Source organism: Ammospiza nelsoni, chromosome 9 (genome assembly GCF_027579445.1).
Source record: "Ammospiza nelsoni isolate bAmmNel1 chromosome 9, bAmmNel1.pri, whole genome shotgun sequence".
NCBI lineage: Eukaryota > Metazoa > Chordata > Aves > Passeriformes > Passerellidae > Ammospiza > Ammospiza nelsoni.
In genome coordinates, this window is record NC_080641.1 from 14,662,909 (window position 1) to 14,687,620 (window position 24,712).

Sequence of the window (24,712 nt, forward strand, 5' to 3'; positions counted from 1 at the left end):
TCTGCTTTAAAGAGAAATGTTGGAAATATTGTTCATAATTTTGTTAAGTTAGGTTTTTTAGATACAAAAACATTCTTTTCCCTCACTGAATTGTCTGTGTTTGGTGGTTGCTGAACTCAAGCCTGTTTATTGATTGCATGTTTGTACCACATTTGAGATGTGAGTGATACATGTGTTAATGGCTAAAAATATAATATTTTGGATGGGAAACTTTTGACACTCCTTGTTTCCCTGTCCTCCAAAAAGCCTTTGGTCACTCCTTTGTGCCTCCCAGTTTTTCCCATGTTTGGTGCAGACTGGTGAAGTCAAACCCATGAGTCAGTGGTGAGAGGTGTTAATAGGAGCCCCAGACACAGAGTGCAGCCCTGCATTGGCAGGAGGTGAGGAGGAGGGCAGAGCCCAGGCTGGAATTGTGCTGGGCTTCCACGCTGGGGGTCAGTCACATGTGACACTGAAGATCTGCTGCTCTCACAGGGTGGCACCCAAAGTGCTGCTGTTCCTGCTGCCCTTGGAAGCCAGGGGCCATCTCTGGCAGCACTGTGGGGAGGCTGGGTTGGGTTCTTGCAGGTGGACTCTGCTCCTGCCTGCAGATGGAAGTAGGTTGTGAAGAGGGAGCTGGAAATCCTAATCTAAGGAGTAGGAGCTCAGGAATAAGGCACAGGTCAGCAGTGAGGGTGGGAGAGCAGACTTGCATTCTGAGGCACAAGCCAGGAAGTTAAAGAGGAGCAGACTGCCTCAACCCTGGATTATTTTGGCTCCTGGCAGGGGAATTGTTGTGAAGGCTGAGCTGGAAATTAAAAAAAGCTGAAGACTGTGCCAGATTTAAAAACAGTGTAATACCCCTGAGCCCTTTAAAGCTCATCTTTTACAGATCCAAGAATCATCCAGAGAGTGGGGAAGGAGGGGAGGATGGCAGCTTTGTTTCTTCTGTTGGTGTCTGTGTCTTGGTAGAAGAGTTGTTATTTTTTATTTTATTTTTTCCCCATCTCTTTATTTCCTATTTCCCTCTTAATTATGGCCTAATGTCAGAATTCAGCCTAGAAAAAAGGTTTGTGTCAGCTGTTAACTTAGGCTGCAGAGGAGACTGACTTTCTGATTTGTCGTCACTAGCAGATACCATTTCTTAAATTGATTTCTTCTGCAGTTTCTGATGCAGGTTTTCTTGAAATTTCTTTCAAAGTTGTATCTTTTTATGATTCCATAAACCTTTGGTGCACATAACCTAGTAAATTACAAACATATGTGTAGCAATTTATACTTGTTTACAGGCTTTATAAAAATTTCAGTAGCAAACTAGATTCAGGCTTTCAGAGATAAAGAAATGTACTAAAATTTTAATTAGCTACAGCTTCTAACTGCTAATTATGAATAATACTGATTTAATTAGAATCTTTACTGATGGTCCATTTGAAACAAATGAAAAAACTGCGCTGGACAGGGTTTTTTCATGTTCTTAACTCTTTCTATACAGCTTTATCAATAATTTACTATTGTCATGCCTATATCTTTTTGAAAATGGAAAACATTTCTTACAAAAGGGCAGAGGAAGTGGAGGCATTGTTGATTTGATACAAACTTGACAAAATGTCTTGTTTTCAGAAGACTTTATATTTGAAAGGGGAATATGGTCCAACAAAGACTTCCTACTCCTTCCCTACAACTCTGTTAGGGTTTTCTTGCTGCTGTTGTTTAATGGCTGTATTCCAGGCCTTATGCTCTTTGGTGAAATGGCAGTTCTAAGACCAGCTCATGGATATGTGTTTTTTTTCTTTGTTAGCCATTCAGTGGATGTAAAGAGAAGTATTTTCATATTTCAGTTACAAAAAGAATCACTTGATCTCTCTGCTGTTGCAGTGTTGTAAGGCTGCAGTGTGCTGTCCAGGCAGGCACTGCCACCAGCATGGGCCTCCCTTCTTGCAGGGCAAAGGAGCAGATCTGCAGTCTTCTGAAAAGGCTCAAATGCAGAGAATCATCTGCATGGAATTCTGGTCTTCTGTGTTTTGACAACTTCTGTCATTTCTGTGATACTGCTGTCCCCAGCACAGACTATGCTATGTGAGGGGTTTGACTAGAAACTCACACAGGTTGTGGAGGATAAAATACCTTGTGAAAATGTGGGCAGATACTCTCCTCTCCCATGTGTGTCTCTAATGCAGTAGGGGGTGTGCTGAGGTACTGGTTTGCAGCACCATTCTGTGAATAGAATAAACTCCACTTAAATACCCAGCCATACTCAGAACCTGCACTCTCAGTGTACAGTAATGCTGGCAGGGGAATCTACAGCTGAGTCATTGCAGTCATCAAGGAAGCTGTGTTAAAATAGCTCTTGTAGTTTATGTACAGAAACATGAGCTCTCTTACAGTAGTTTGAAAGCTGAAGAGAAATGATTGTGTTGTTATAAAATAACTCAAGATATTTATAGATTGACTTATGTAGAAGGACTGTTTGCACATTGTGGGCTAGGTTGCAGAGTTACTTTGGATAAGTGCAGTATTTTGACTTAGACATCTCCTATAGCTATATTAAATAAGTACAAAACCCTGAACATTATAGAATCAGTAGGGTTGGAAAGGACCTCCAAGCTTCTTGTTTGTGATGTGGTTTGTCTGTCTTCAGCATCCACATTCATCTTGTTAAGCATGTTGTATTGAACTCTATATTAAAAAGTTGCTGTGGTCTTACGGACACTGAGTCATTCGTAAACCATGTGTTTCGGTTACTGAAATTTGGTCCCTTTAGCCCCCTTCCTGAATTCTGATAGTTATGTATGCCAGTGCATGTAATGTCAGTAATGATTTTGTGGCCATTTGTAAAACTGTGGTCTGTTAAACCTGTCCTGAATGAACCACTGCATTGTTTTGTACAAGTATATTTAACATTTACCAGGCAGATTTTTCTCTCAGCCTAAAAATACTTGATAGCTTTTAGAGCTAGTAACTATTTCAGAACTTAACTGTACTTCATTCCACTCCTTGATGCACTTGTTTAACTTTACTCAGATGCATTGTGAGTTATATGTTTATCCAGGTAGTAAGATGGACTGTTGATATCATAATTCCTTTTTCTGTATTAGGTTCTTTGATACTTCAAATCAGCTCCCTGCTCTGTATTAACCCCAATTCCATTATGTCTATTCCCTCTGCCAGTAACAGGAAGCTTGCATAAAGAATTAACACTTTCTGGATCTGCAGCATCTTTAGAGGGAGGGAGCTCCAGAGCAGCAGCAGATTCTGAGAAGACACTGTATGTGACTCAGACCACTTTCAAGGAGTTTACTGTTCAGACTTGCAGGATATCACAGGCCTGCAAATGCAGCAAGCAAAACACTGAAGTTACTTATTTTGTTCTTAAAAATGTAGGCACCTCAATGATTTAGCTCATTTTCTTATTATCCCATTTCAATGTCTTCAGATGAGTAAAGGAAGTGAGGAAGTTGCATATCTCTGTACTACTGGGATGCTGTATTTCACTTAACAGTAAAAAAAGATCCAGGAAGCAAATAAAATGTAGAATCACACTGGTAGTTGCTTACCAGCAGCACAGCTATGTCCTGAGAGTGCTCACTGTGTTAAAAGGATCATTGCAATACTTTCAGTAGTTCCTGAATGTCAGAATAATGAATCTTTAGTGTCATGTTCTGTTAAAATCAGTTTACAAGTAGTAATGATGTCTGAATCTTCAGGTTGTTTGTGTGATTCCATGAGTAACAGAACTAATTTCGATTCCTCTCACTAGTTGGCCGTGGGGGGCTGCAGGTTGCATTGCAGTGGAGGTGTTACACTAGGCTAAACGCTGTAAAATGGGAACATTTGTTCTTGCTTTTCACTATCATCAATCTTTCACGGTCATATCAGAACCCTAATGTATCAGCAGGCTTCCCAGAGCTACTGGTTAAAATTACCTTTGCTTTTGGTAGACTATGAACCTTCAAACCTCAGTGTTTTCAGCTGCCCCCTGTGGATTCTGTGAAGCCTCTTTCTGGCACATTACTCACTGCCAGCCACTTGTGTGTGATACCTCAGAGCAGCAGAGGCACTGCTGCTGCAGCCACTGAACAAACACATCACTGTTAAACTTATTTCTGTTAGATGCATTCTGCCAACAAAGCATCAGAATATACTAAACTAGTGCTTTAATTAATGGATACAAAATGCAGCTGAAATGTTGCAGGCATCCAAGCTCACAAGTCCTTGGGGTATTAAAAAAAATTCAAGAGGCAAATAAAATAGTAAGATAATAAAAGTATGAAACCTGTATCATTCCAAACGCTCAGTTGCAGTTCTAATCTTAAGATATCTGTTATTAAGTGCCCATTAAAATACTGATGGTGATACATTAGAAAACTAGATATATCCAGAGTTGGTTCTGGATATTTTGGTAGTTATTTTGGCATTGTGGTCTTCCCATCTGCTTGCCTATATTGTTTCACAGGGAAAAGACCATTCTTAGTTGTGGGTGGATGCAAACATCCTGTGAGAGTAAATGTCTCCCACAGAACTCTCTGGAGTTGCTTTTTCCCAGCCTTTCTGCTTTTAAGCTGTTACCATTGTTAGTCAGTTCAGAGGTGCACTGAGTGCTCAGCCCAGTGCTGAGGGAGGGGCTCTGGCACTCTCAGCTTTTCCAGAGCAGGAAATCTCCCCAGCATCTTTAGGGGACCAGATTCTTTGGAGGATCTTGGTCTTTGCCAGTCTGTTACAGAAGCAGTTTATATGGGTTTTCAATGCTGTTTGCCAAGGAGCAGATCAGGTGAAATGATGGGTTACCAGCAGCAGTGGCCTGACGTGAGATAGGGAAAACCCGAACCACCTATCTGAGCTGGGCCCTTCAAGCAGGAAAGTCATTCTCCCTCATCCTTACTTCCTCATGATATAGTTTGACATGCAGCATTTCTTGAAGGCAAGGCACGTTGTCAAAACAAAATCCTTAACTTTTGGAAATTATTAGAGTAAAATTATCTGTCTGATTACTTAAAGCTATTTAACCTGATTATTCAGATGTAGAAGTACTTATATGTTCACTGTATCTCTGTCTTCAGTATTCATACAGAGATCAATTCTGAATTAGCCTCATATATTGAGAAGAGCAGAAGTGAAACCAGATCCTTGTGTTACAATAATATGTGAAGTTTGTACGACAAAGAACAAAAATGAAAAATTGCTGATTTTAATCAGTGATAATGTTGCAAGATGTTTAGTTTCAAAATCAAATCAACTTGAATTGACAGAAATCAGCTGGTTTTCATCATCAGGATTCAGTGCTTAAGAAAATATTCAAACAAAATCAAAATAAAAATCTGTATAGATCTGTGCCTTTTTGTGCTGTTAGGCAGTCATTTTGGGGGATACAGGGAGAAAGTTCAGAAACAATTCACTAAAATTGCCGTTACCATTATTTTCCATAACTACTTATTGCTCTGTCATACATGAAACCATCACTCAGCTATTTCCTTGTAATAACATTTTTTATAGACTTAAAACATCTCTCAGTATTTCTCTGTTCCAAGTAACTTGTGACACACATGGGTAAGGTTTGATTAAAATCAAGGGGAGAGATGTTCTGGAGTATCCAACATAAATTTACTCTGGGACAGTCCTCATAAATGCTGCTTTTCAAGAGCAGACATTTCCAGAGCCGACAGCTCTGAGGCAGGATTAAGCTGGGACAGGCACAGGTCTGCAAAGTCCTTGTGGAATTTGGTGCTCCAGCTGACGCCTGAGTTGCCCTTGGGAACCTCAGCTTTTGCTGGGCTCGCTGGTTTTCCCGCCCTCATCTCTGAAGGGCCCGAATCTCAGACTCAGCTTTAAATTCAGCTATTCAAAATGCCTGTGTTTTTTAATTTCAAAACCAGCCTTTTCAGATTTATATATTCTCAAAGGAAGAACTGAACTTGTGAAACAAAAAATTCAGCCCATGGCAGAGAACTTCTAGAGTTGTTTCTAGCCACAGTGCTAACAGTTTGGAAAAGTAGTAGAGATGTGTGTAGTACTTGCCCTTGGTTCTCTTCAGGAGAAACAAATTACTTATAAGATTCCTTAAAAACAAAATTTGTAAGTGTTCTACAACTGCATAGCTCTGGTAATGAGCAGTGAAAAGAAAGCTGCATTGGATGAAATAGATACTAATTTGTGTATTTTTGTCAAACTGAAGTGTCCTAAGTATGAGTTGAAGTTTTAAATGTAGCAAAATGAGAAAGATGAAAAATATTCTTCTACTGGGAAAACGGTAATTTAACTACTGCACAACAACAGAAATTTTCATTCAAAAATACTTGTGGTTTTTTGCAGTTGGTACACCATATTATATGTCTCCAGAGAGAATACATGAAAATGGTTACAACTTCAAGTCTGACATCTGGTCTCTAGGCTGTCTGCTGTATGAGGTAATACTGATATATACCGTGAACTTAATAACACTCTTGTACTTCCCCCTTCCCCTGCCCTCCTCCCCTTACATAACTTAAGCATGTGAAATACTTTTATTTGTGTTTTACTTGAACTTGCCTTTAAATCTGCTTGCTACAGAGATTTTACAGCAATTTCTTGAAGACTGGCCGTGACTGAAGGATTAGTAAATGAATAATAGCAAGCATATCAAAAATTGTTCTAGGTGTTTTCATGGCCCATGATGGGTTACATGGTTATTTAATAAATGCATTGAGAAGTAGTAGGACTGATTTGAATATGTAAGTAGTACTTTCAAAAACTGCAATATAGATACTTCAATACAAATTTCTTATTTTTATAAAGACTTTAAATTTAAGTAAAATGATGAAAAAACTTTATTGTACTTACTGCTATTAACTTGGATGAATTCTCAGTTTAACAACTTCTGCTGCACACACATGTAATTTTTCTGTACTTCTCTTGTGATGGCTAAATTGCAATTGCTTAGTTTTTCTATTGGTACAGTTGAGATTGGTAGGTGATACATAATTTTAAATAATACTATATTTTGAGAAAATAAAGGTACAGGGCTCATTGAAATGGAGGCAAATGAAGGTGTGAAGAACAGGTAGGCTTGTAAAACAAATACATCTTCCAAGTTCTTTACATGTAATTTCTTGATTAGAAGAAGTAAGTAACACTTGTGTTGAACGATGCTGGGGAAAAAATGGTTCCATCAGCAATGGCAGTGAAGTCTCCCCAGTCATGTTCCAGGTAGAAATGAATCTACTCAAGTCATTTTTTGTTTACCTACAAGCCACCTGCCTCAGTGGGTCAACAGAACTCATTCAGCACACACTCAGCAGTATCTTGTTTATTTTAGGATTGTGTAGCAGACACTGGCAGCCTGTTGAGGTTGGATGTTGCTGCCAGGTGAATCATCTCCAGTAATATTTGTTTACTTTCTAGCACTGACATGTTGCCTTGAATATTAAAAGGAAAAATAGCTATACTGCAAGTCTGCAGTTTGCAGGTGTTTGTATAGCTGTTGCTTTAAATATTGGGGATCGTTCAAGGAAGGAAGTCCAGCTGCTAGCAAGTATTTACAAGTTTGAATCCTGAGCTAAAACTTAATCCTGGATTCCTCAATACTGACCATGGCAGCTGCCTTGAATTTCAGTTCTCTGCTTTGCACACTTGTGCACACCCTAAGGTAGCATAAAGGAAGATGAGCATTTTTCAGTATTACTATTTCTTTGCTTCTGGTTGGTTTACTTGAGGATTTTTTAAAATCTGGAAATAAATAAAACTTTGAATTACTGTTATATAAAACCTCCACAGTTCCAGGTTAATTTTTCTTTTATGTTTTATGAAATTAAATTGCTGGATATAAATCAATATTACTTTTCTAAAGAATTTTTTAAGCTTGCTGCTTTAATGCTGGTGGACTATATTAAACACTTATGTGACTTACATTTTTCTTTGTTGTGGTGGACAATCCCAAAATACCTAAATAAACTCAGTCCCATTGATTAACTCAGCATCTTGAAATACCATTCTCCTTTGATTTTAGGTGTTTTACCAGGATGCTGTTTAAGCCAATATGGGATAGTGTTTGCTTTCCTTATTGCAAGAATAAAATAATTGTTAGGATCCTTGTTGTTGATATGTAGCTACAGTATTGGGCATTGTCTTCAGCTATAGCTTTTAATTTCTTTTAGAAGTGCATTTAGTTGATTCTGCAACATACCAGATATTTGTGGTGGGTTTTCTTGTTTTGTTTTGGAAGTTTACCTTGAGAATTTATCTCTAATTTTGAAATTTCAGTTACAGCAAATTCGAAATATATGCTCAGCATTTTTCTCACTTAGTATTTTTTTCTTAATTATTGGAAGGTGTTTACTTAAGGTTCTTCAAGACTTGTGTGGACTAATGAATGGGTTTTTTTCATCTGTGCACTTTTGTGCTGGGTGTCCTTCTATGATTTGTCTATTGCCTGCATCTTAGCATGTTGTATTATGTTGATTTCATGGTGATGTGTGTTCATATGTACTCTGGATTGTCTCCAGCTTAATCGGAGAAAAGCTGTGGCAAGTTTATCACATCTCAGTAAATGCCTAATTGCCGCTAAACTCTTCAGTTACATTTTAATTTAGGTTTAAGCTAACTTGTTTTTAAAAATTATTATTTCTCATGTGTGTAACAGTCTGTTATTCAATGCTAACTGTGTGGCCAGTAAGATTTTGCAGAAGTATGTTTTAAAGTCTGAATTTTTTAGAGCCCCAGGTATTTCTGAAACCTCAAAAACACTACCAGTGGAGTTTTAATTGATATGCAACAAAGTAGACTTTACTAATTAAAATCAAGATGCTGTGCTTTTGCTACATGGACCTTTACATGGAAAAGTAGGTCTTACACATTTCCTTTTATTGTTCATCGTAGCAATTGCATCCTTACAGGGTTGTAGGTTGGTGGCTTACAGTTCAAAAAAAAAAAAAAAAAAAGAAAGGGAAAAAAAAAAGAGAGAGAGCGAGCTGCCACCAGCCCTGAAGACAGACAGTGGGCTTTCGTCCCTCAGACACCCCCAGAATACTAATCAGCAAAGTCAGACCCTGGAGGTCAGGGAGCAAGTCAATCATTCTAGCGATCGTCTCAGTGTGGAGGATCAAATTAGCCTGAAAAATTCAGCTGCTGGGAGGAGAGGGCGAGCAGCTGTCAGGGGCAGCAGCGAGATGCACTAATGAACCAGATGAATAGTGCAAAAGCTTGAAAATAAAAACAGGACAGTTGACATTTTTCATCTGTCAAAGCAGGAGATGCATGAAAATATAGTATTCCTGTTTTAACTCCTTAGGGGACATTCAGAATTTTTTTAACACTCGGCAGCATTCAAACAAAAGTACTTTTTAATGAACACCTAGAGTATGAAAATGAGTATCTGTGCATTTATTTAGAATTTCTGCATGCATACAGACCCTGCAGTTGATTTTTCTTTTTTTCTTTTTTTTTTCTTCTTTTCTTTTTTGGTCTTCAACTTGCATTTTTAACATTCTTTTTAAGGTAAGAGACAATGTCATGTAAATACCAAAATAAACATTATCTTAGTAATATAGATTGGGAGGAGTGTAGGATGGAGCTGCAGCATAATACTTGTTTTGGGAGCTTTAAATTTTTTTATTCTTAGTTGAAGGTAATATGAAAAAGTCCCGAACTATTTGACAGCAAATTAGAGATAAAATAAATGGAAGGGAATTTTGGTAATTCTTTTCATACATTTCCCCCAGTGATATTGATGCTTAGACATGAAAGAGTTAAACTTCTATCTGGAAGACCACAAGACAGATGAGAGCCATTTTCAGCTTGTCCTGTCCCTGCTGAAGCTCACTGAGTAGCACAGCATGGACTAGCGTGTTTCACACACACTCTGCCTGTCTGGGGAATGTACACATTGTCCTTCCAAAATCAAACTTATTAGCACATGTAGAAAAGGGTGACTGACTTTGGGGCAGCTCTGCACTCAGAGCACCATTCATGCTGCTGCAGATAAAAGATTTCTCAGGCTTTGAACAGAATGGAGAGATTTTAAATGAATTTTTAAATTTCTAATCCAGCTAGCCATAGCATTTGTTTCCATCTCAAATGTCAAGTTGTAACATTGTCAGGAAGTAAAGGGTAGGTTTATTAATGCTGGTTTTAAGCTGATCAATTACAGAAGTGCTCTGCAACAGATTTTCTTAGTTTTGTATTGTAATTATAGATTATTGCCGTAGGTGCTGGTTCTGTGCTTCTGATGGAAGTTTGGGGATTTTTTTTTTAAAGTATTTTTGAATAACATCCTGACTTGTGAAGATTTTGGGCCTGAGATTTTGGAAGTATAGATGATAGCTTTTTCTTGCTTTCAAAACCCCCAGTTATATTGAAGTCAAGTGTCATGGCTGTGGAAGGTTACAAAATCTGCTATGATTATCTAGTGTTACCTACACAATGTATTGCTTTAGGTTAGATAATGTTTCCCTGTAAGTTACGTGTTTTCTTATAAAAGGTCTTACGAGGAAAAGCACAGGTTTGGATTTTTTTGGTGTCCCTTGTGGTGCAACGACCCTCCACTCTCAACAATATTGTAAACTACTGAATTTCCCCTCCTAGTCTATTAATAAAACCCTAGCAGTGTGTAATTCAGATATTGCACTGTAAGGATTGTGACAGCAATGGTTGTACGACATAGAATAAGTACATACAGTGGTTATAGGGATAGTTTTGGAACTTCTGTTATCATCACTGCAGGGCTCCCTCTAAGCAGAGCATTGAGAGTCATTAAGAATCACTTTTGATTTGTTACTGTTACAGATTTTATGACAAAACAGCTTCACTTAAAAACGCAAAAGAAAACTGTACATTTTCTTTAAACAGATGGCTGCACTGCAGAGTCCCTTTTATGGTGATAAAATGAACTTGTACTCTCTGTGCAAGAAGATAGAACAGTGTGACTACCCACCTCTCCCTTCAGATCACTATTCAGAGGAAGTAAGTAATTTTCCTTTTCATGGGCTGGATCCCCAGTTTATGTAAGCTGGCACGCTTCCAGGGAAGTAAATGAACTTGTGTGATTTTATGTTATTTGCAGATTATGCCTATAAGTGTTTGCTTGTTGAACTCACTCAAATGTTGCTGTCAAAACAAGTCTCTCGTGATTTATATTTGAGGGTATTAATGATGGAAACGTCACACTGTTAGATTCCTAATTTCATTGGGCTTCCTTGCAAGTATGACAAAATGCTTTCCCAGAATGCACCATGATATGTTCCACATGCCAGGATGGGATAGAGCCTTACGTCTGTAGGGTGTTTTTCTAAAAACACAGCTATACACCTTTATGTTGCACAGTAAATTAGTGCACTGGCCCTGTTCCTCTAGGGGCCTGCATTAAAATAGATATAATGTAACTCAGTAGTAAAAACAAATTGTTCAGGTCCCATTTGTCTGCATTATAAAACTGCGATGTGCTGTTCAGTACAATTGAACAGCAGTTCTTTTGCAAGGAGTGGTTCTTGACAAGACTAAGAGTAAATTTCAGAGAAATACAGGCAGACATAATATAATTGAATTTGAACAATATACTCCTGCAAATCTCAGCAGTGTTTGTTTTAAGCTGAGAGCTAACAGCTCTTACTGTCATTAGTGTATTTAAGGGGGAGTACTTGCTTTTATAAGCTCTAAAATGAAAAGAAACTAAACAAAATAAATATTTTTCTTAGTGAAAAAATATAAATGCTTGCTTGTTAATGTTCTGAGATGCCAGTTTTGAAATACTTTCCCACTTTGAAAAGAACAGGGCAAACTGATAGAAGCTGTAAACCAAAGAACAGTTATTAGTAACCAATTCTAACTGAATTCAGACTACATGAATTAAAGATTACTTTGAAAACCCAAATAAACACAAGCACTGAAAGACTTTTAATAAACATAAAGCATTATACAATTTATAGAGTAGGGGTTGTAATTCTGAACCTTAAATTTTCTTGCATTCACAGACAGTGATTGGACTATTAATAAAAGATTACTGCTCAGTGTTTTGTTTTGTATTTATAGTGACAATTTTCCGCTTTTATGAAACCAACTGGACTTAAAAAGATAATTTGATGACGTTACAAAGGATGAAATAATGATCTATTTTGTAATTTATACACTCTAGCTTTTTGTGGGTTTACCGATTAGTCATTTTACCTTGGCCATTTTTAATTATTATTTATTGTAGACTCTAAACATGGCAGTTCATCTAACCAACTTCAGAACCGGAGGCCTGGAAATACAGTAGGGTGTGAACAATAATGCAAAATGATAGCGAGAATGTCAGGGGCCGTTCTTTGTTGTGTCATTCATGCTGTCTTCCTTTTTCCATGAAGCACATGAATATTTCACATATCTGCATCCTCATCCTCTATTCTTCTTGACTAATTTTCAGACTGTCTGAATTTGCATTTCACATGGTAGCTGATTAGGAGATGCCGAATGCAGCAGCGAAGCCTCAGCAGGCGGTTTCCATGGTGACCTTCAGCGGGATTTTAATGATGATACCACTAGTGGTTCGTTGAAGTTGGCCTGCCTGCAAGGCTACTTTGCTGCAGCTAAGTGTGTACTGGGAGATGTGGATTCCTAGCCAAGGGGCAAATATCAAAGTCTGGCCCAGATAGAAGGTCTTAGAGTTTGGGTGGGGAGAGAGGCTCCAGCTTTTCCCTACATCTGCATAGGTTTTTTGTTTTGCAAACACATGCTAAGCACCACATGTTACTTTTTATTTATTTCAAAGCAGACATGTACTTCTGCACCTTGGATAAGGCAGTTATCTGCAAAATACATGTAAGTTATTCTTAATGAGAGAATCAGAGCTATTATAGGCATTGAGATAGGTAAGAAAGCAGTTTCTTGAAGGAAGCCATCAGTTATGGAAACTGTAATGGGAATATTTTTTATGTTCTGCTATGACGACTTGTGTCTTCACTAAGGTACCTGGAAAACATACATTTATTACTTATTGCACTATTAAATCCTTTTTAGCTTGTGCTGGCATGAACTGTAAAAAAGAGAAACAAACAAGTGTGATCTGTCATATTAGAATACTGTGCTAAATGTTTCACCTCTACTGGAAATATAGATGTCAAACCTTTAACTAGGTGGGGAGGATACTCAGTGGGCAGTAAAGCTCAAGGATCACTGAATATTAAAACCCACTTCATTTTTTATGAAAAAGAATTTTCTGAAATTAAAACTTCACTGAGTGGATCTGTGCATCCTCTAATACAGAAGTGTAAATACTTTCATTATGAAATATAAGACAAATACTTTATTGATAAACTTTTTGTAAGTAGATTTTAGTGAATTTTAGGGTGTGACATTTTTTCTAAGTTTTGAAACCTCTGTAAGAGTAACGTGTTCGTAATTGTGTCACATCTGTGTCATCAGAGGAGAGTGTGACAGAAAGATGCACCTTTAGGTGGACAGATGGTTAATGTTTTTAAAACCTTTGATTAGAAATCCTAATAGTCTGAGATGCATTTTCACAAACTATTGCTTCAGTGGTAAATACAAACCAGGATTTTCAGATGCTTAATAACTTTGGATATCTCAATTTTTTAATATCTCTCAAAAACATCTGGTATTCAGAGTCAGTACTGAGCATTTACTGAAAGCTGTGCTGCTTTTGGGAATTCAAAGCTGGGGCCCCCTTGCCACCTCCAATCAATACTCTTAAAATCTTGTCAGCTAATATTAGTATCACATTGCTTTCATGATGAAGTTTTAAAATCTTCCCTTTGATTGAGGTGCATTTCTTCTAAAGTCCATTGCCAACCTCCTACCCAGATGTGAAAGCAGAAGGAGCCAGCAGTCCACAATGGTAGTATTAGCTGCCAGCAGGTCTTGAGAAAAGCACTCAGAAAAATGCTTTGAGAAGGTTTTATTCAGAGTAGGAATGGTGTTGTGTGTGGTTTTTTAATCCAAACTTCCCTATATGAAAATTTCTCTATTTCAGCTGGCTAACAATGCAAAGTACTTGCCTGTCATATTTCTGTCTTTCTCCACTCCTCCTGACTTGAGTGATAATTATTTATTTCATAGCTGAAAAACCTGCTAAAGTTAAAGAAAGTGTGTCCCACTGCCCCAGTGTCAGGCTAAGCTCCAGGCTAAAGCCAGTCACTGTGCTAAGTGTACAGAGGAGGTTAAGAACAATAAGCAAAGAAGTTTGCAGCTTGGGGAGGCAACAGGAGGTCCCTCTGGCTCAGTCTGCTCTGCCTCTTGGCCAGTCTGTGCCAGGTAGTAAAAAATCATTTCTATGTCTAATGATAGTCTGATTTTAGACTGCCAGTGCTTCTTCCCATGACATTGGTGAGCTTTTCTGATACATTGGAAATTTTATTACTACTAGAGGGGCTGACAGATGGATTTCAGGTTTATTGAAATGGATATTCCTGTAGGAGTAAAGGATCAGTGCTATAACCAGTGCTATCCAGTGTCCCAGTTTCAGTCCTGAAAGCTGTGTTCCCATGTAATTTTTCATCCTGCATAGCAGAAGTAATTCACCTTCTTCCAAGGGTTTGCTGTTCACTTACAAGGCTCAAAAGAGCTCAAGGATTTTGAAATCACTCAGGAATCTGCACTATTGTTGTGCAGTGTCCCAGGCATGGTCAGCTCAGCATTCCTGCCTTACCAGTGAGATTCTGGACCTGCCAGGGGAAGAGGGGCATAGAGATACTGCAGTAATTGCAGTGACTGCCATTTAAAGAGGTCGGACAAGGCTTCTCAAGTGCTCAACAGGTAAATTTCTTGAAGATCTATTTCTGCTGCTCTGCAAACAGTAAAGTATTGATAAACAGTTAGAAAAAACCAAGAGAAAAACCACTCTGCTTCCCCTCTGATGCTGGCTTTGTGGGTTTTAACCCTTGAAGGTCCTTTATGAAGACTGTTCACTGTATGCAGTTTTGTTGGAGAGATGGAAGTCTTCACAGAGAAAGAGAAACATTCAGGATTAGATGTATTTTGCAGATAAATTATACCTTTATTCTCTTCACAAAATGTTTGCTTATTTGATTCTAATTTCAGGCTTGATGGTGTTGGGTGTTCTTCAGTCTTTCCTGTTTCCTTTCCTGTGCAGTCTCTCTGAGGTGTTGCATGGCAAGCTGATCATCTCTGCTTACCCTGTGCCTCCTGCTTACCCTGTGTCCCACCCACTTCTTCTGCAGGAGATTGTTTGGCTTGCATGTTGGTATTACATGCTGGCAATTATTATTTCTTACAGTAGCTAATGATTTCCAGCATTCTGTTCTTCAAATGTTTGGGAGTTATTGCAGCTAGTAGTTTTTATTGCCACTGGCATTGTATTTTATTTATTCACTGCCAGAAGCAATATGATGGCTTTTATAACTCCATTAGTCAGAATATGCTTAATGTATTTAAAATGCAAATTGCAAGTCTGTTACGGATTATTTTGATTTAATACATTTCTTTTCAATCTGGTAATCTGACCACTATCTTCAGAACTAGCTCATTTTTAAATATTAAGCTCTTCTTGCTAAAGAATGGGATGTCTAATGACATAGATTTTATACTGCTGAATACAAAAAATCTGTACATTATGTACAGTTTATCTGCAAGGGCTAATGGACAAAGCTTTATAGAGTGGAAGGCAGTGCTTCTTCCTTAACTTCAGGAATTCCTATTCCTGTGCATTTAAATTAATCTTCAGAAAAGCGAAAGGAGTATAATTATAATTTAAAATCTTTCTTGTTCTTTTTCTAAAAAGCAGGAAGGAAACTCTCCAATGGCAGGTTTAAAGAGACAGCCTATGTTACTTTTGAATAATGAGGGTGATGAGGTCACTTAGTGTTAGTTGCAATAATTACAGATTTTTTGCAATAACCCTTCCTAGTAGTACTGGCTGGGATACCAAACTAAATTTCATATATTGTCATAGAAGACTGGATCACAATGTGGTTGTTGGAGTCTCCTCCTCCCCCTCCCTCCCCAATGTTATAAGGAGGTCCAGGAGGATTTGGCAAAGCTACTTAAAAGCATAAAGGAAAATCTTCAGAGTTGGTTAAAATGTTATTGCAAAGCACTGTGAACATTTTAGTAAGTCAGTATGAAAGAGGTTTGTTCCACATTGCAAAATGCTTAGGAGATGCACACAATTTGAAATAGATGCCCTATCACAAGGTTATCCATACAATATATTAAGTTCTAATGTCATAAGTTTTTAGGCATATCAGTGGAGGGAGAAAAGCCTGCAAATGTCCTGACAGTTTGTGAAGGGAATGCAAAGTATGGAGGTGCTGTGGAAGCTCTTTTGGGTTGCCTATGCTCAGTATGTCTGTTAAAGATACCCAAAAGGTTATAGTGCTTCTGGAAACATGGGATTTTCTGGTCATAGTGATTTGTTTATTCCCAGATAGAGGCTTTTGTGAATATTTGTTAATTCTGTGCTTCTTTATGTAAAGAACACTATAAACAATCTAATCCTAAGGATGCATATCAGGATGTGGCCCAAAGCTTATTTATTGCAGTATCATATCCTCAGCAGGGGCCAAGTGGAGTAACAGGGCCAGTGTAATATGGTACTTGCCCAAAATACTTTCTCAGCTTCCAGTTTTATGTTCAGATATTTCCTCAAGGGTGGAGTCCTTGTAACAGGTAGCCCTCAGTGGGTTTAATTTGTTCAGTAGCTGAATTGAATGTGTGTGTATTGGTAGCTCCTGGCAGCAGAAGGTTCTGGGGGTTAACTGTGTGTTAGATGGAGCACCACTGCCTTTTGTTTGTTGGGCCCTGTCAGACAGAAATGCCATTTATTGCTGGCTAACTCCTGTATGGGGACTGAATGAGCAAAGCAGCCCTCCTTTACCTTCGCTCTGTGAGTCCTTTCAGTCTTCTGGGCTTTGCAGGCACAGCCCTCCAGAAACACGGGGAATTTCCTGTAAATTACGTGGGATTGGACTAAATGCATGTCTAAAGTTGTATGTTGAAAGGATTAGAACTTCAGTTTGCTCATCAGTTTTTCTGGCCAGCAGTGCAAAATGCAGAAATCAGGGGAATGCGTTGCATAAGGCAGTGTGTGAGCGGAGAGGGAGCGCTGCCCATGTGCTTGTGCAGAATCGCCGTTTGCCTCATTGTTGCCACTTCTCTTAATTTGCATTTGATAATGCACAAATCCTGCTTGTAAGAAGGCCAACGCTCCTGTCATGTTCTCTCCTCTCGTAGCTGCGACAATTAGTGAATATGTGCATCAACCCGGATCCGGAGAAGCGCCCAGACATCACCTACGTGTACGATGTGGCGAAGCGCATGCACGCACACACCGCCAGCAGCTGAACTGCCTGCGAGCCCCACAAGGAGCAGCCAGAACCAAGAGCTTGCAATAAATCATCCCACCTCCCCGTGTGTCTTACACTAATGTAATTATTTGAAGCTTACTGTTGTGCTTTGAATTGTAAACCAATTTATATACAAGCTTTGTTGTTTTCTGTTCATTTCTGGGTTTTGTATTTTTTACTAACTTGAAGGTCGTACGACAGGTTTAAATATGTAAAGTGTAATTTTAAGATGCTGTGAACCGCTCTTTCCATGTAAGTGGGTTCAAGTATACCTTCTGTAATAACAAAATTGTATTCAGTTGGGCCTCAGTTCTAAAACACAGTTGCACTTTTGCACATGATACAGATATTAGGCTTATTATCGAGAAGCAAAATGTCTGAATCTCTCACCTTTTTAGTAATTTATGGAAAGTATGAATCAGCACAGTTAACTTTATTTTAATCTTTGTTCCAAGAGGAACATAATTATTACAGGAGCTTATTGTATTTTATATTGAATTGTAGTTTGCAGTTCCTGCTGTAAGAGTAGACAAGGAATAGAATTAGTTCTCTGCTTGCCAAATGCAATGGAAAAATAATTTCAGGAAAAACTGTCATGCTGAAATTTTTGTAACGTCCCCTTTTGTTTTGTTAGTCTCTCTTAATACACAAAACATTTGTTGGAGGTTTTCTGGGAAAATTTAAGGTGTTGATTCAGCAATCAGGTCGTTTTCAATAGACTTGTGCAGCACTGCCCTGGGGCAATGGGAGTCTGCATAGTTCAGTCTTAAAAACATGCAGATGCTTCTTGTAGCCAATAGGGTTCTTTTGTGGCTGTCCTTTGAGCAGGTCTGATTAAAAGATGTGATCTTTAAGTTACAACTTCCCAGCTGTTTGTGTATATGTCACTGTTTGTAGATTTTTGTGTCTAAAATAATTTGAGTGACCTTACAGTATATTTAAATTTTAAATTTTTTTCTAAATACTAAAATGTTTTGGCAAAGATATAATAGTCTAGTATAACACCAAATGTATTCTGCATAAGTATATGATCTTTGTATACTATGTCCTGAGACTTAGTTTTTATATTTAGCAGAAGTAGATTATAGCTTTTATGTTTAAGAGAAAGTTGCCTTAATTTGGAAAATAATTATATATGCAAACTATCTTACAGATACTTTATTAGTTTAAAAGGAAATGCTGAATATTTTTGTTAGACCTTAGTGCCTTTTGGGGTATGCTTATATAATGTTTTCATTGTTAAGGAAGGAATTTAAATGTGGTAAAAATGGAGAGTGAAATGAAAATCCTTGAGTTTCAAGACTGAACTTTTTTTTTACAGGACTGTCAAAAGGTAATTATTATCAGTGATAGCAACTAGGGAGCTGTTAGTGTCAGGTTTTTTTTCTTTATGTGGGTAAAAAGTTCAAATAAAAGCAAAAGTATGTACATACATATGTAGGTTCTAGATGCCGTCACATCCCTGCATTCTCAGTTTGTTTTTTTTTTTTTTGCCAGTTTGTTTCTCTATGCAGCTGTAATTTTTATTTGATATAATGCTCAAAGAATAAAAAAACATTTGTGGAGTTTGTGTTCAAGGGAGGGTCAGGGTTGTTTTTGGTTCTGTATTTTTTAAAACTACAAATACTATGAAAATTGTGTTCGTAAAAAAAAAAAGGGGAGGCGTTTTTAGATGGTATGTGCCAGATCACCAGCTTATCTTAATACATATTTTTTAAATTTTTGGTTCCAGGTTTTGCAGAATGAATTGTATGAAACTGTAGTTTTATTTCTCAGTTTTGTGTGCTTAACCTTATACAACCTCAGTGGAACAGTTTGTTGGAAAGAAGTAGTTGAGAAATTTTGGTTCGTGTTTAGCAACCTCTAGATTTGTTTTCATTTATTAAATGGTTATATAATTTAAAACATGATGATTATAATCTGTAACAATGTTTCACATGTCATAGAAAAAAATGCTTTGTATTGAAAAAGGCAGCACAATATTTGCTTGACGCACAGAATTAGTTCTTAATATGCACAAGTACTCAAATATATTTTTTTTCTGAAATGTGCTAGAAAATTTAAAAATCACCGAAAAGCTCCCAAATGCAGTGCAAGCTGTTTGTATCTAATATTATGCATAAAGTATTGAACTGTTCCTGCCAGAAACTGCTGATAGGTATCCCTCCCCTGGAAGGATATGTTGAGTAAAAGAATCATGAGTTAAGAGTTAGCAAATGTGCATAATTAAGCATTTACATTTTTTTTTGCAATGTGGAGTTTTTTTAGTATTTATGATTAAATATTGTGCTGAGGAAAAGAAATACTTGTTCCTGACTTAAAATCTGTGAAATGAATGGTGCACCTGACTTTGGTACCAAACTCTGTAATTAAAAAGCCAATGTGAGTTAATAGAACTGCTTATATAAGTGAGGACTGTAGAATCCCTCCCTAAAGTAAAATACCTGGTAACATGAAAATGATAAGTCTTGTTATAGCACTCCAGTGTATGCTATGTGCTTATAAAATATTTTCTTTACTAAGCCACCATCCTATCTTGCATATGTTGATGATAACATTTGGCACTATTTATTTTAAGCTATGGCATTATGTGTTTATTTTCTTTAAAGAAAAAATGTTACATTTCTACCCAAAATGTCTGACCAGCTCCTCCTTTTATTTCAATAATGCTCCAGTATTAACTTGTGTCAGGAGTGAACTTTTTGTGTTTTGAATGATATTGCATAAAATCCCTTTGTCTCAAAAGCTCCTCTGCTGTGCAGTAGTCCAATAGAAATAAAACATACAGATATTAAATGTAATGTAAAAATTATAGTGTTTCTATGATATTTTTTCAAACTTTTCTTTTTTAGAGATATATATGTATGTTACAGTTGATGCTGCCTATCGTGTGGACAACTTACTGCTTCCAGTAGCTGATTCTAGGTGAGATTTCTTGACTGTAACAAAAGATAGTACACTAAAAAAAATTCATTTTTGTATTATTTGTTAAAAGATTATCTAAAAATATGACATCCAGTATATTGTATGTTTTAAACTAAAATTTTAAACTAAAATTTTAAGCTAAATTTAAAATAATTTTCGATACTAAAATATGTGATAAAGCAACAAAATAACAAAGAGCTCCCGTTATGGCCTCAGCCCTGTCCTGTGAGCTGTCATTTATATTTCAGCTGGTTTTTATGTAATTTCAGTAATTTTGAGTGAACCACATCTACACACATGAATAAACAGTAATCAGTAGGGTAGATAGAAATGATGTGCCAGCTCACTTTTTGTACTCTCTGTGTGTCACTAGTTTGGTAGCAGGGAATAATTTGGATTTTTCCCCTGTTTTGTTGCACTCCTAATGATCCAGCTCCCAATTGTATGAGCAGGCAATAGAAGTGTGTTGTCTTTTTGTAATGAGCAGAAACTTTAAAAACATGCCAGTATAGCAGAAGATGAAATGCAGTATTAGGAGTGTCTGAGAAGGCTGGTGTTTTATTCATGCTCATGATTAAGAAAGCTGTAGAGTGAAATTCTTGACAGAGGCTTGGAAATGGAGAAGAACTTTTATGCCAGTGGTTCTCAGATAACTCTGAATGGGACCCAAAATTGCAGTGATGTTTGTCTGCAGCAATCTGTCTGCTTAATCTCTTATCTTTGCTGTTACACAGTGTGGTGAGACTCTTAGCAGCTGAGTTGGAGTGTTGGTGAATGCTGCATTGGCTGTGTGAGCTGTAGGAGCAGGAGGTGATGTGAGGGAGAGCCAGCGAAAGAGAGGTCTTGTTTGGGAAGACATAAAGGTGCTGGATGGCAGAGATCAAATCACTGGTTTTTCATAATTTTTAATAGTCTTTATCTACTTCAACAGTCAAAATTTCCCAACCCAGCCATCTCTCCAAATTACCCAGCTAGTGCCAGTGTTGGCAGTGGCCTTTTTAATTTCTGATCTCTGGTTTGATCTGGGTGAGTAAATATGTCTGGCAAGGAAGGAAATAGAGGTGTGGACCCTGCTTGGTGGAGTGCTACTTAGGTTTCTGAATGTTACTGAAATATAGATGTTTAGAGTTGTTTTTTAAACTTTTTTCCCATTCCCTTCTCTGATGCTTTTTAAAAAGTATTTTCCATTCATATTCACCACTAAAGTTCTGTGACCCCTGGCTTCTGCTTTATTAGTCCTGTTGTCAGCCTTACCCTCTTCCTGGTTTGAAGTCCTCTGTCTAGTTTTCCTAGTGGTCATTAGTTTGCATCTTTCTTTGTGTGTTTGCTAAACTCAGCCCATTTCAGTGTTTTCAAATTTCATCCCTCCCCATGGGCAAGGCCAGTTCCTTTCCCCTGATCAGTACTTTAATCCTTTGTTCTTCATTCTGTTTTTCCAGCCCAATGCCTGTGATTTCTAGTTTTAGATAGATTTTCTTACTGCCTCAGTCATTCCCATGACCTTGTCTTTGCTAAATACTGTTCACTTTATTATCTCTCATTTCTAAATTCCCTTTCTCTGATCACTACCTGCTCCCTTTCAGCTTATCTGTCTTTCTCTCTCCTCTACCCTGTCACTCACTCCTTTTGGGATCTCCAGTCTATTAACCTTTTTGACTCTCGTCTTCACTGCTGCCTCCTTCCTTCATTGGCCTCACTTCTTTTTACTCACTGGTCTTTATTTTTATCTCTATCTGCTTCTCTGTACATGGTTTCTGTGGCTGCTTCTCACACTGCCCTGTCTCCATTCCTCCCTCTAGATGTATTCTCTTGTAATTTCTTAATTTCCATTCCAGCCTTTCTGAATATCTGAAGAGTGTCAGCACAACACAGCTTTGGACTCATCTTTGCCTTACCTGCTTCAGTGCCCTTCCAAAATGGACTTTTAAAGCACTTTTATCTCACCTTTTTTTTTCTTGTTGAGCTTGCGTGGAGATCTGCTGTTCATATTCATTCTCCATTCATTCTTTATACAAAATCTTCAATCCTGATTTTGTTGCATGACAAGATCCTTTTCATATTTGTTTTTATTCTCAGGATCTGTTTCCGAGCTGAACTTCTCTGCTTCTTAACTTTGCAAGTTTGCCCCTTTTATTTCTGTATCTTTTATGCCTTTCATTCCTTTCATTGAATTACTTCCTTCAGTAGCAACTAAGTTTCTCTTTTCATCTGTCTTTAAGGGAGTGGCACCATCATCCTAACTGTTTCTGGTTTTTAATACTTTGTCATTTTTTCTCCCTGTCATCTGATTTCATGTACCTAAACACCCTCTCTCCAGTTTGTTTTTGGGTTTTTTAATGTTGCATTTCATTTGAATGCCCCAAAAATCCAGTGCTTTTCCCCCCCAGTCTGGTTCTCCCATGGTTCTATCTCTGGATTATTCCTTTAGGATCCAGCCAGCCTCAGACCTTTTCAGATTCAAAGATCTAATTTTTATTTCTGACTCCCTCTAGACTATTTTCTAACATCCCTGACAATTTTGCTTGCCTGTTTTCCAAGGCCACAACCTTTCTATCTCTGGCACTTCTCCCATGCCTGCGTATCAAATGTCTCAGAGTTAGATGTATCAGAATCCAGCCCTCTTCACTATCTGTTCTTTCTTATCTTTTATCTTCACTGATTTAACCTCTGTGTCATTTTGGCTTCTTTTCTCCCTTCAAAGTATCAAAATTGACAGGACTAAACTGTCATTGGTCTTTCACTGTTTTGTGTGCTGAAGAAGGAACTCCACTAAATTACTACTTGTTTTGTGTTTTAAAGAGATCTGAATCCCACAAATCTGATCTTATTTCAGTACTGTAGAGTTGGAACAGATTGAGAAATGAAAATCTCTGTAAAACTGAGAAGTTTGGTGTTTTGGAACTAGGGATTATACAGCTGAATGTCACATTTGGTGTGGGTATACACACATTTGTTGACTTTTTATTTACACCAGGGTAATTATCTTGCTTTAGAGGATCAGTTGTTTGCTGGCACAAAAAAAATTTCTAGTACTTTTCAGGTTTTATATTTATTCCTTGTTGTCTGCCTGTATCACATTGTGCAGTTAGTTCTTCTACAGCTGCCTTAGTGATGGGTGTTGCCCTTACTTCTTTTGTCTAAGTGCAATTTTCTGTCATATGGAATTAAAAATAGGAAGTTACTTAGTCCTTCCTGATAATTTCACTTGCTTTTCATTTAAACCTTAGCAATAGATAGAGGTCTTAGCCAGGAAGAAAAATGGTCCCCAGGATAAAATGTGTTCTAGGATTCCTTACTTCCTTTCCACCTCCTAGTCCCTGTTTTTGTGGCTTCCCTGGGACACTTGCAGGGAATATGGCACTGCCAGTGTATCAAGGGCCAATAGAAACTTTCTCAGTGTGGACAGGAGATCTCCCAGTTAAAGATGACTAGGAATATATTTGGTAATGTTATACGGCTGATAATTGCAAATGTGTAAAGAGCAATTAAAAAAATCTGTGTTTGCTGTTACAGAAAGAATTTTAAATTATGCAAAGGCCTTTTAATGTGGTGTTGGTCTTCAGTAGACTTAATTTGCTGCTTGTTCCTTTGATTTCAGTCATGCTGGACTGTTGTGAAGATGATTCATTAAAGATGAGTGTTGTTTTTTGTTGGGAGGGGGGAAAACAGGAGGCATTCACTGATTTGTTGGTGTTTGGCTGCTGATTGTACTTGAATCAAATTTTATGATAATTCAGATTGGAATAGACATTGAGAGAAGTCTCTAGTCCAGCTTCGTGCTGAGAGCTGAGTCAGTGCTGAGTTCAGAGCAGGGCTTCAGGCTTCAGCAAGATCCAGAAACCCTCAAGGGGTGAGCAGCTTCTGTGGGCAGCCTGCTCCAGTGCCTTGCTGTAGACCTTGTTTGCCTCGTGTGTTGTGGCCATTCTTTGTTCTTCTGCCACTCCTCAAATATTCTTTGTATTGCAAAAAGGTAAGTCAGGTATTGGGACAAAGAGAGAACTTAGGATGTTTTATTTTCTGAAAATTTGTTATTGCTAACAAGTATGTTCACGTAGTACTTCTGCTGTATGATGTGTACACCTATTCATTTGCAACTCGAGTGTAAAATAAAACTTTTGGCAGTAAAACTTGATACAAATGTTCCTTGGTGTTAATGGCCTGGATTTTCTCAATTGTTACCTTTCAAATCTGCGAAATGTTTCCTGGCAGATCACAGTTGTGCCCACCATGGTGAAACAGGGAAGTTGGGATCCTGAAGATAACTCTGCTTCTTTTTCTGGAGCCTGCTCTGGGAGAGGGAGCTAAGCACTGGGATGGATGGATGGATGGATGGAAGAGGATGAAGCCAGCCAGCAGGTGTCAGATCACTGCTGGTTATGGGAACCTCACTTTAAACTCAAGTGTTGGTGGAAACTTACTTGGAGAGATTTATCAAAATTGAAATTTGAGGAGGAAAATGACTGGAGCAGGGTCAGATTTCAGAGCAGTAGGTTTTTTTTTTTTGGTAAATTCTGCCCTGTATTAATTGAGAACTTGAAACTTCT

The 24,712-nt window shown here is 37.8% G+C and overlaps 1 protein-coding gene across 3 annotated transcripts in view; it reads left to right on the forward strand.

The window, feature by feature from the left end:
* NEK7 (NIMA related kinase 7) overlaps nucleotides 1-24,310 on the forward strand; it is a 67,147-nt gene extending 42,837 nt beyond the window's left edge. For 2 of the 3 annotated variants that reach the window (XM_059477785.1, XM_059477786.1), the window contains 3 exons: nucleotides 6,286-6,380; nucleotides 10,795-10,908; nucleotides 17,131-24,310. In XM_059477785.1, coding sequence (XP_059333768.1) covers nucleotides 6,286-6,380; nucleotides 10,795-10,908; nucleotides 17,131-17,241 — 320 coding nt within the window. In that variant the 3' untranslated portion in view covers nucleotides 17,242-24,310. The remainder of the gene's footprint in view (nucleotides 1-6,285; nucleotides 6,381-10,794; nucleotides 10,909-17,130) is intronic. The other variant, XM_059477787.1, reaches the window with a different exon arrangement.
* Nucleotides 24,311-24,712: the final 402 nt, after the last annotated feature.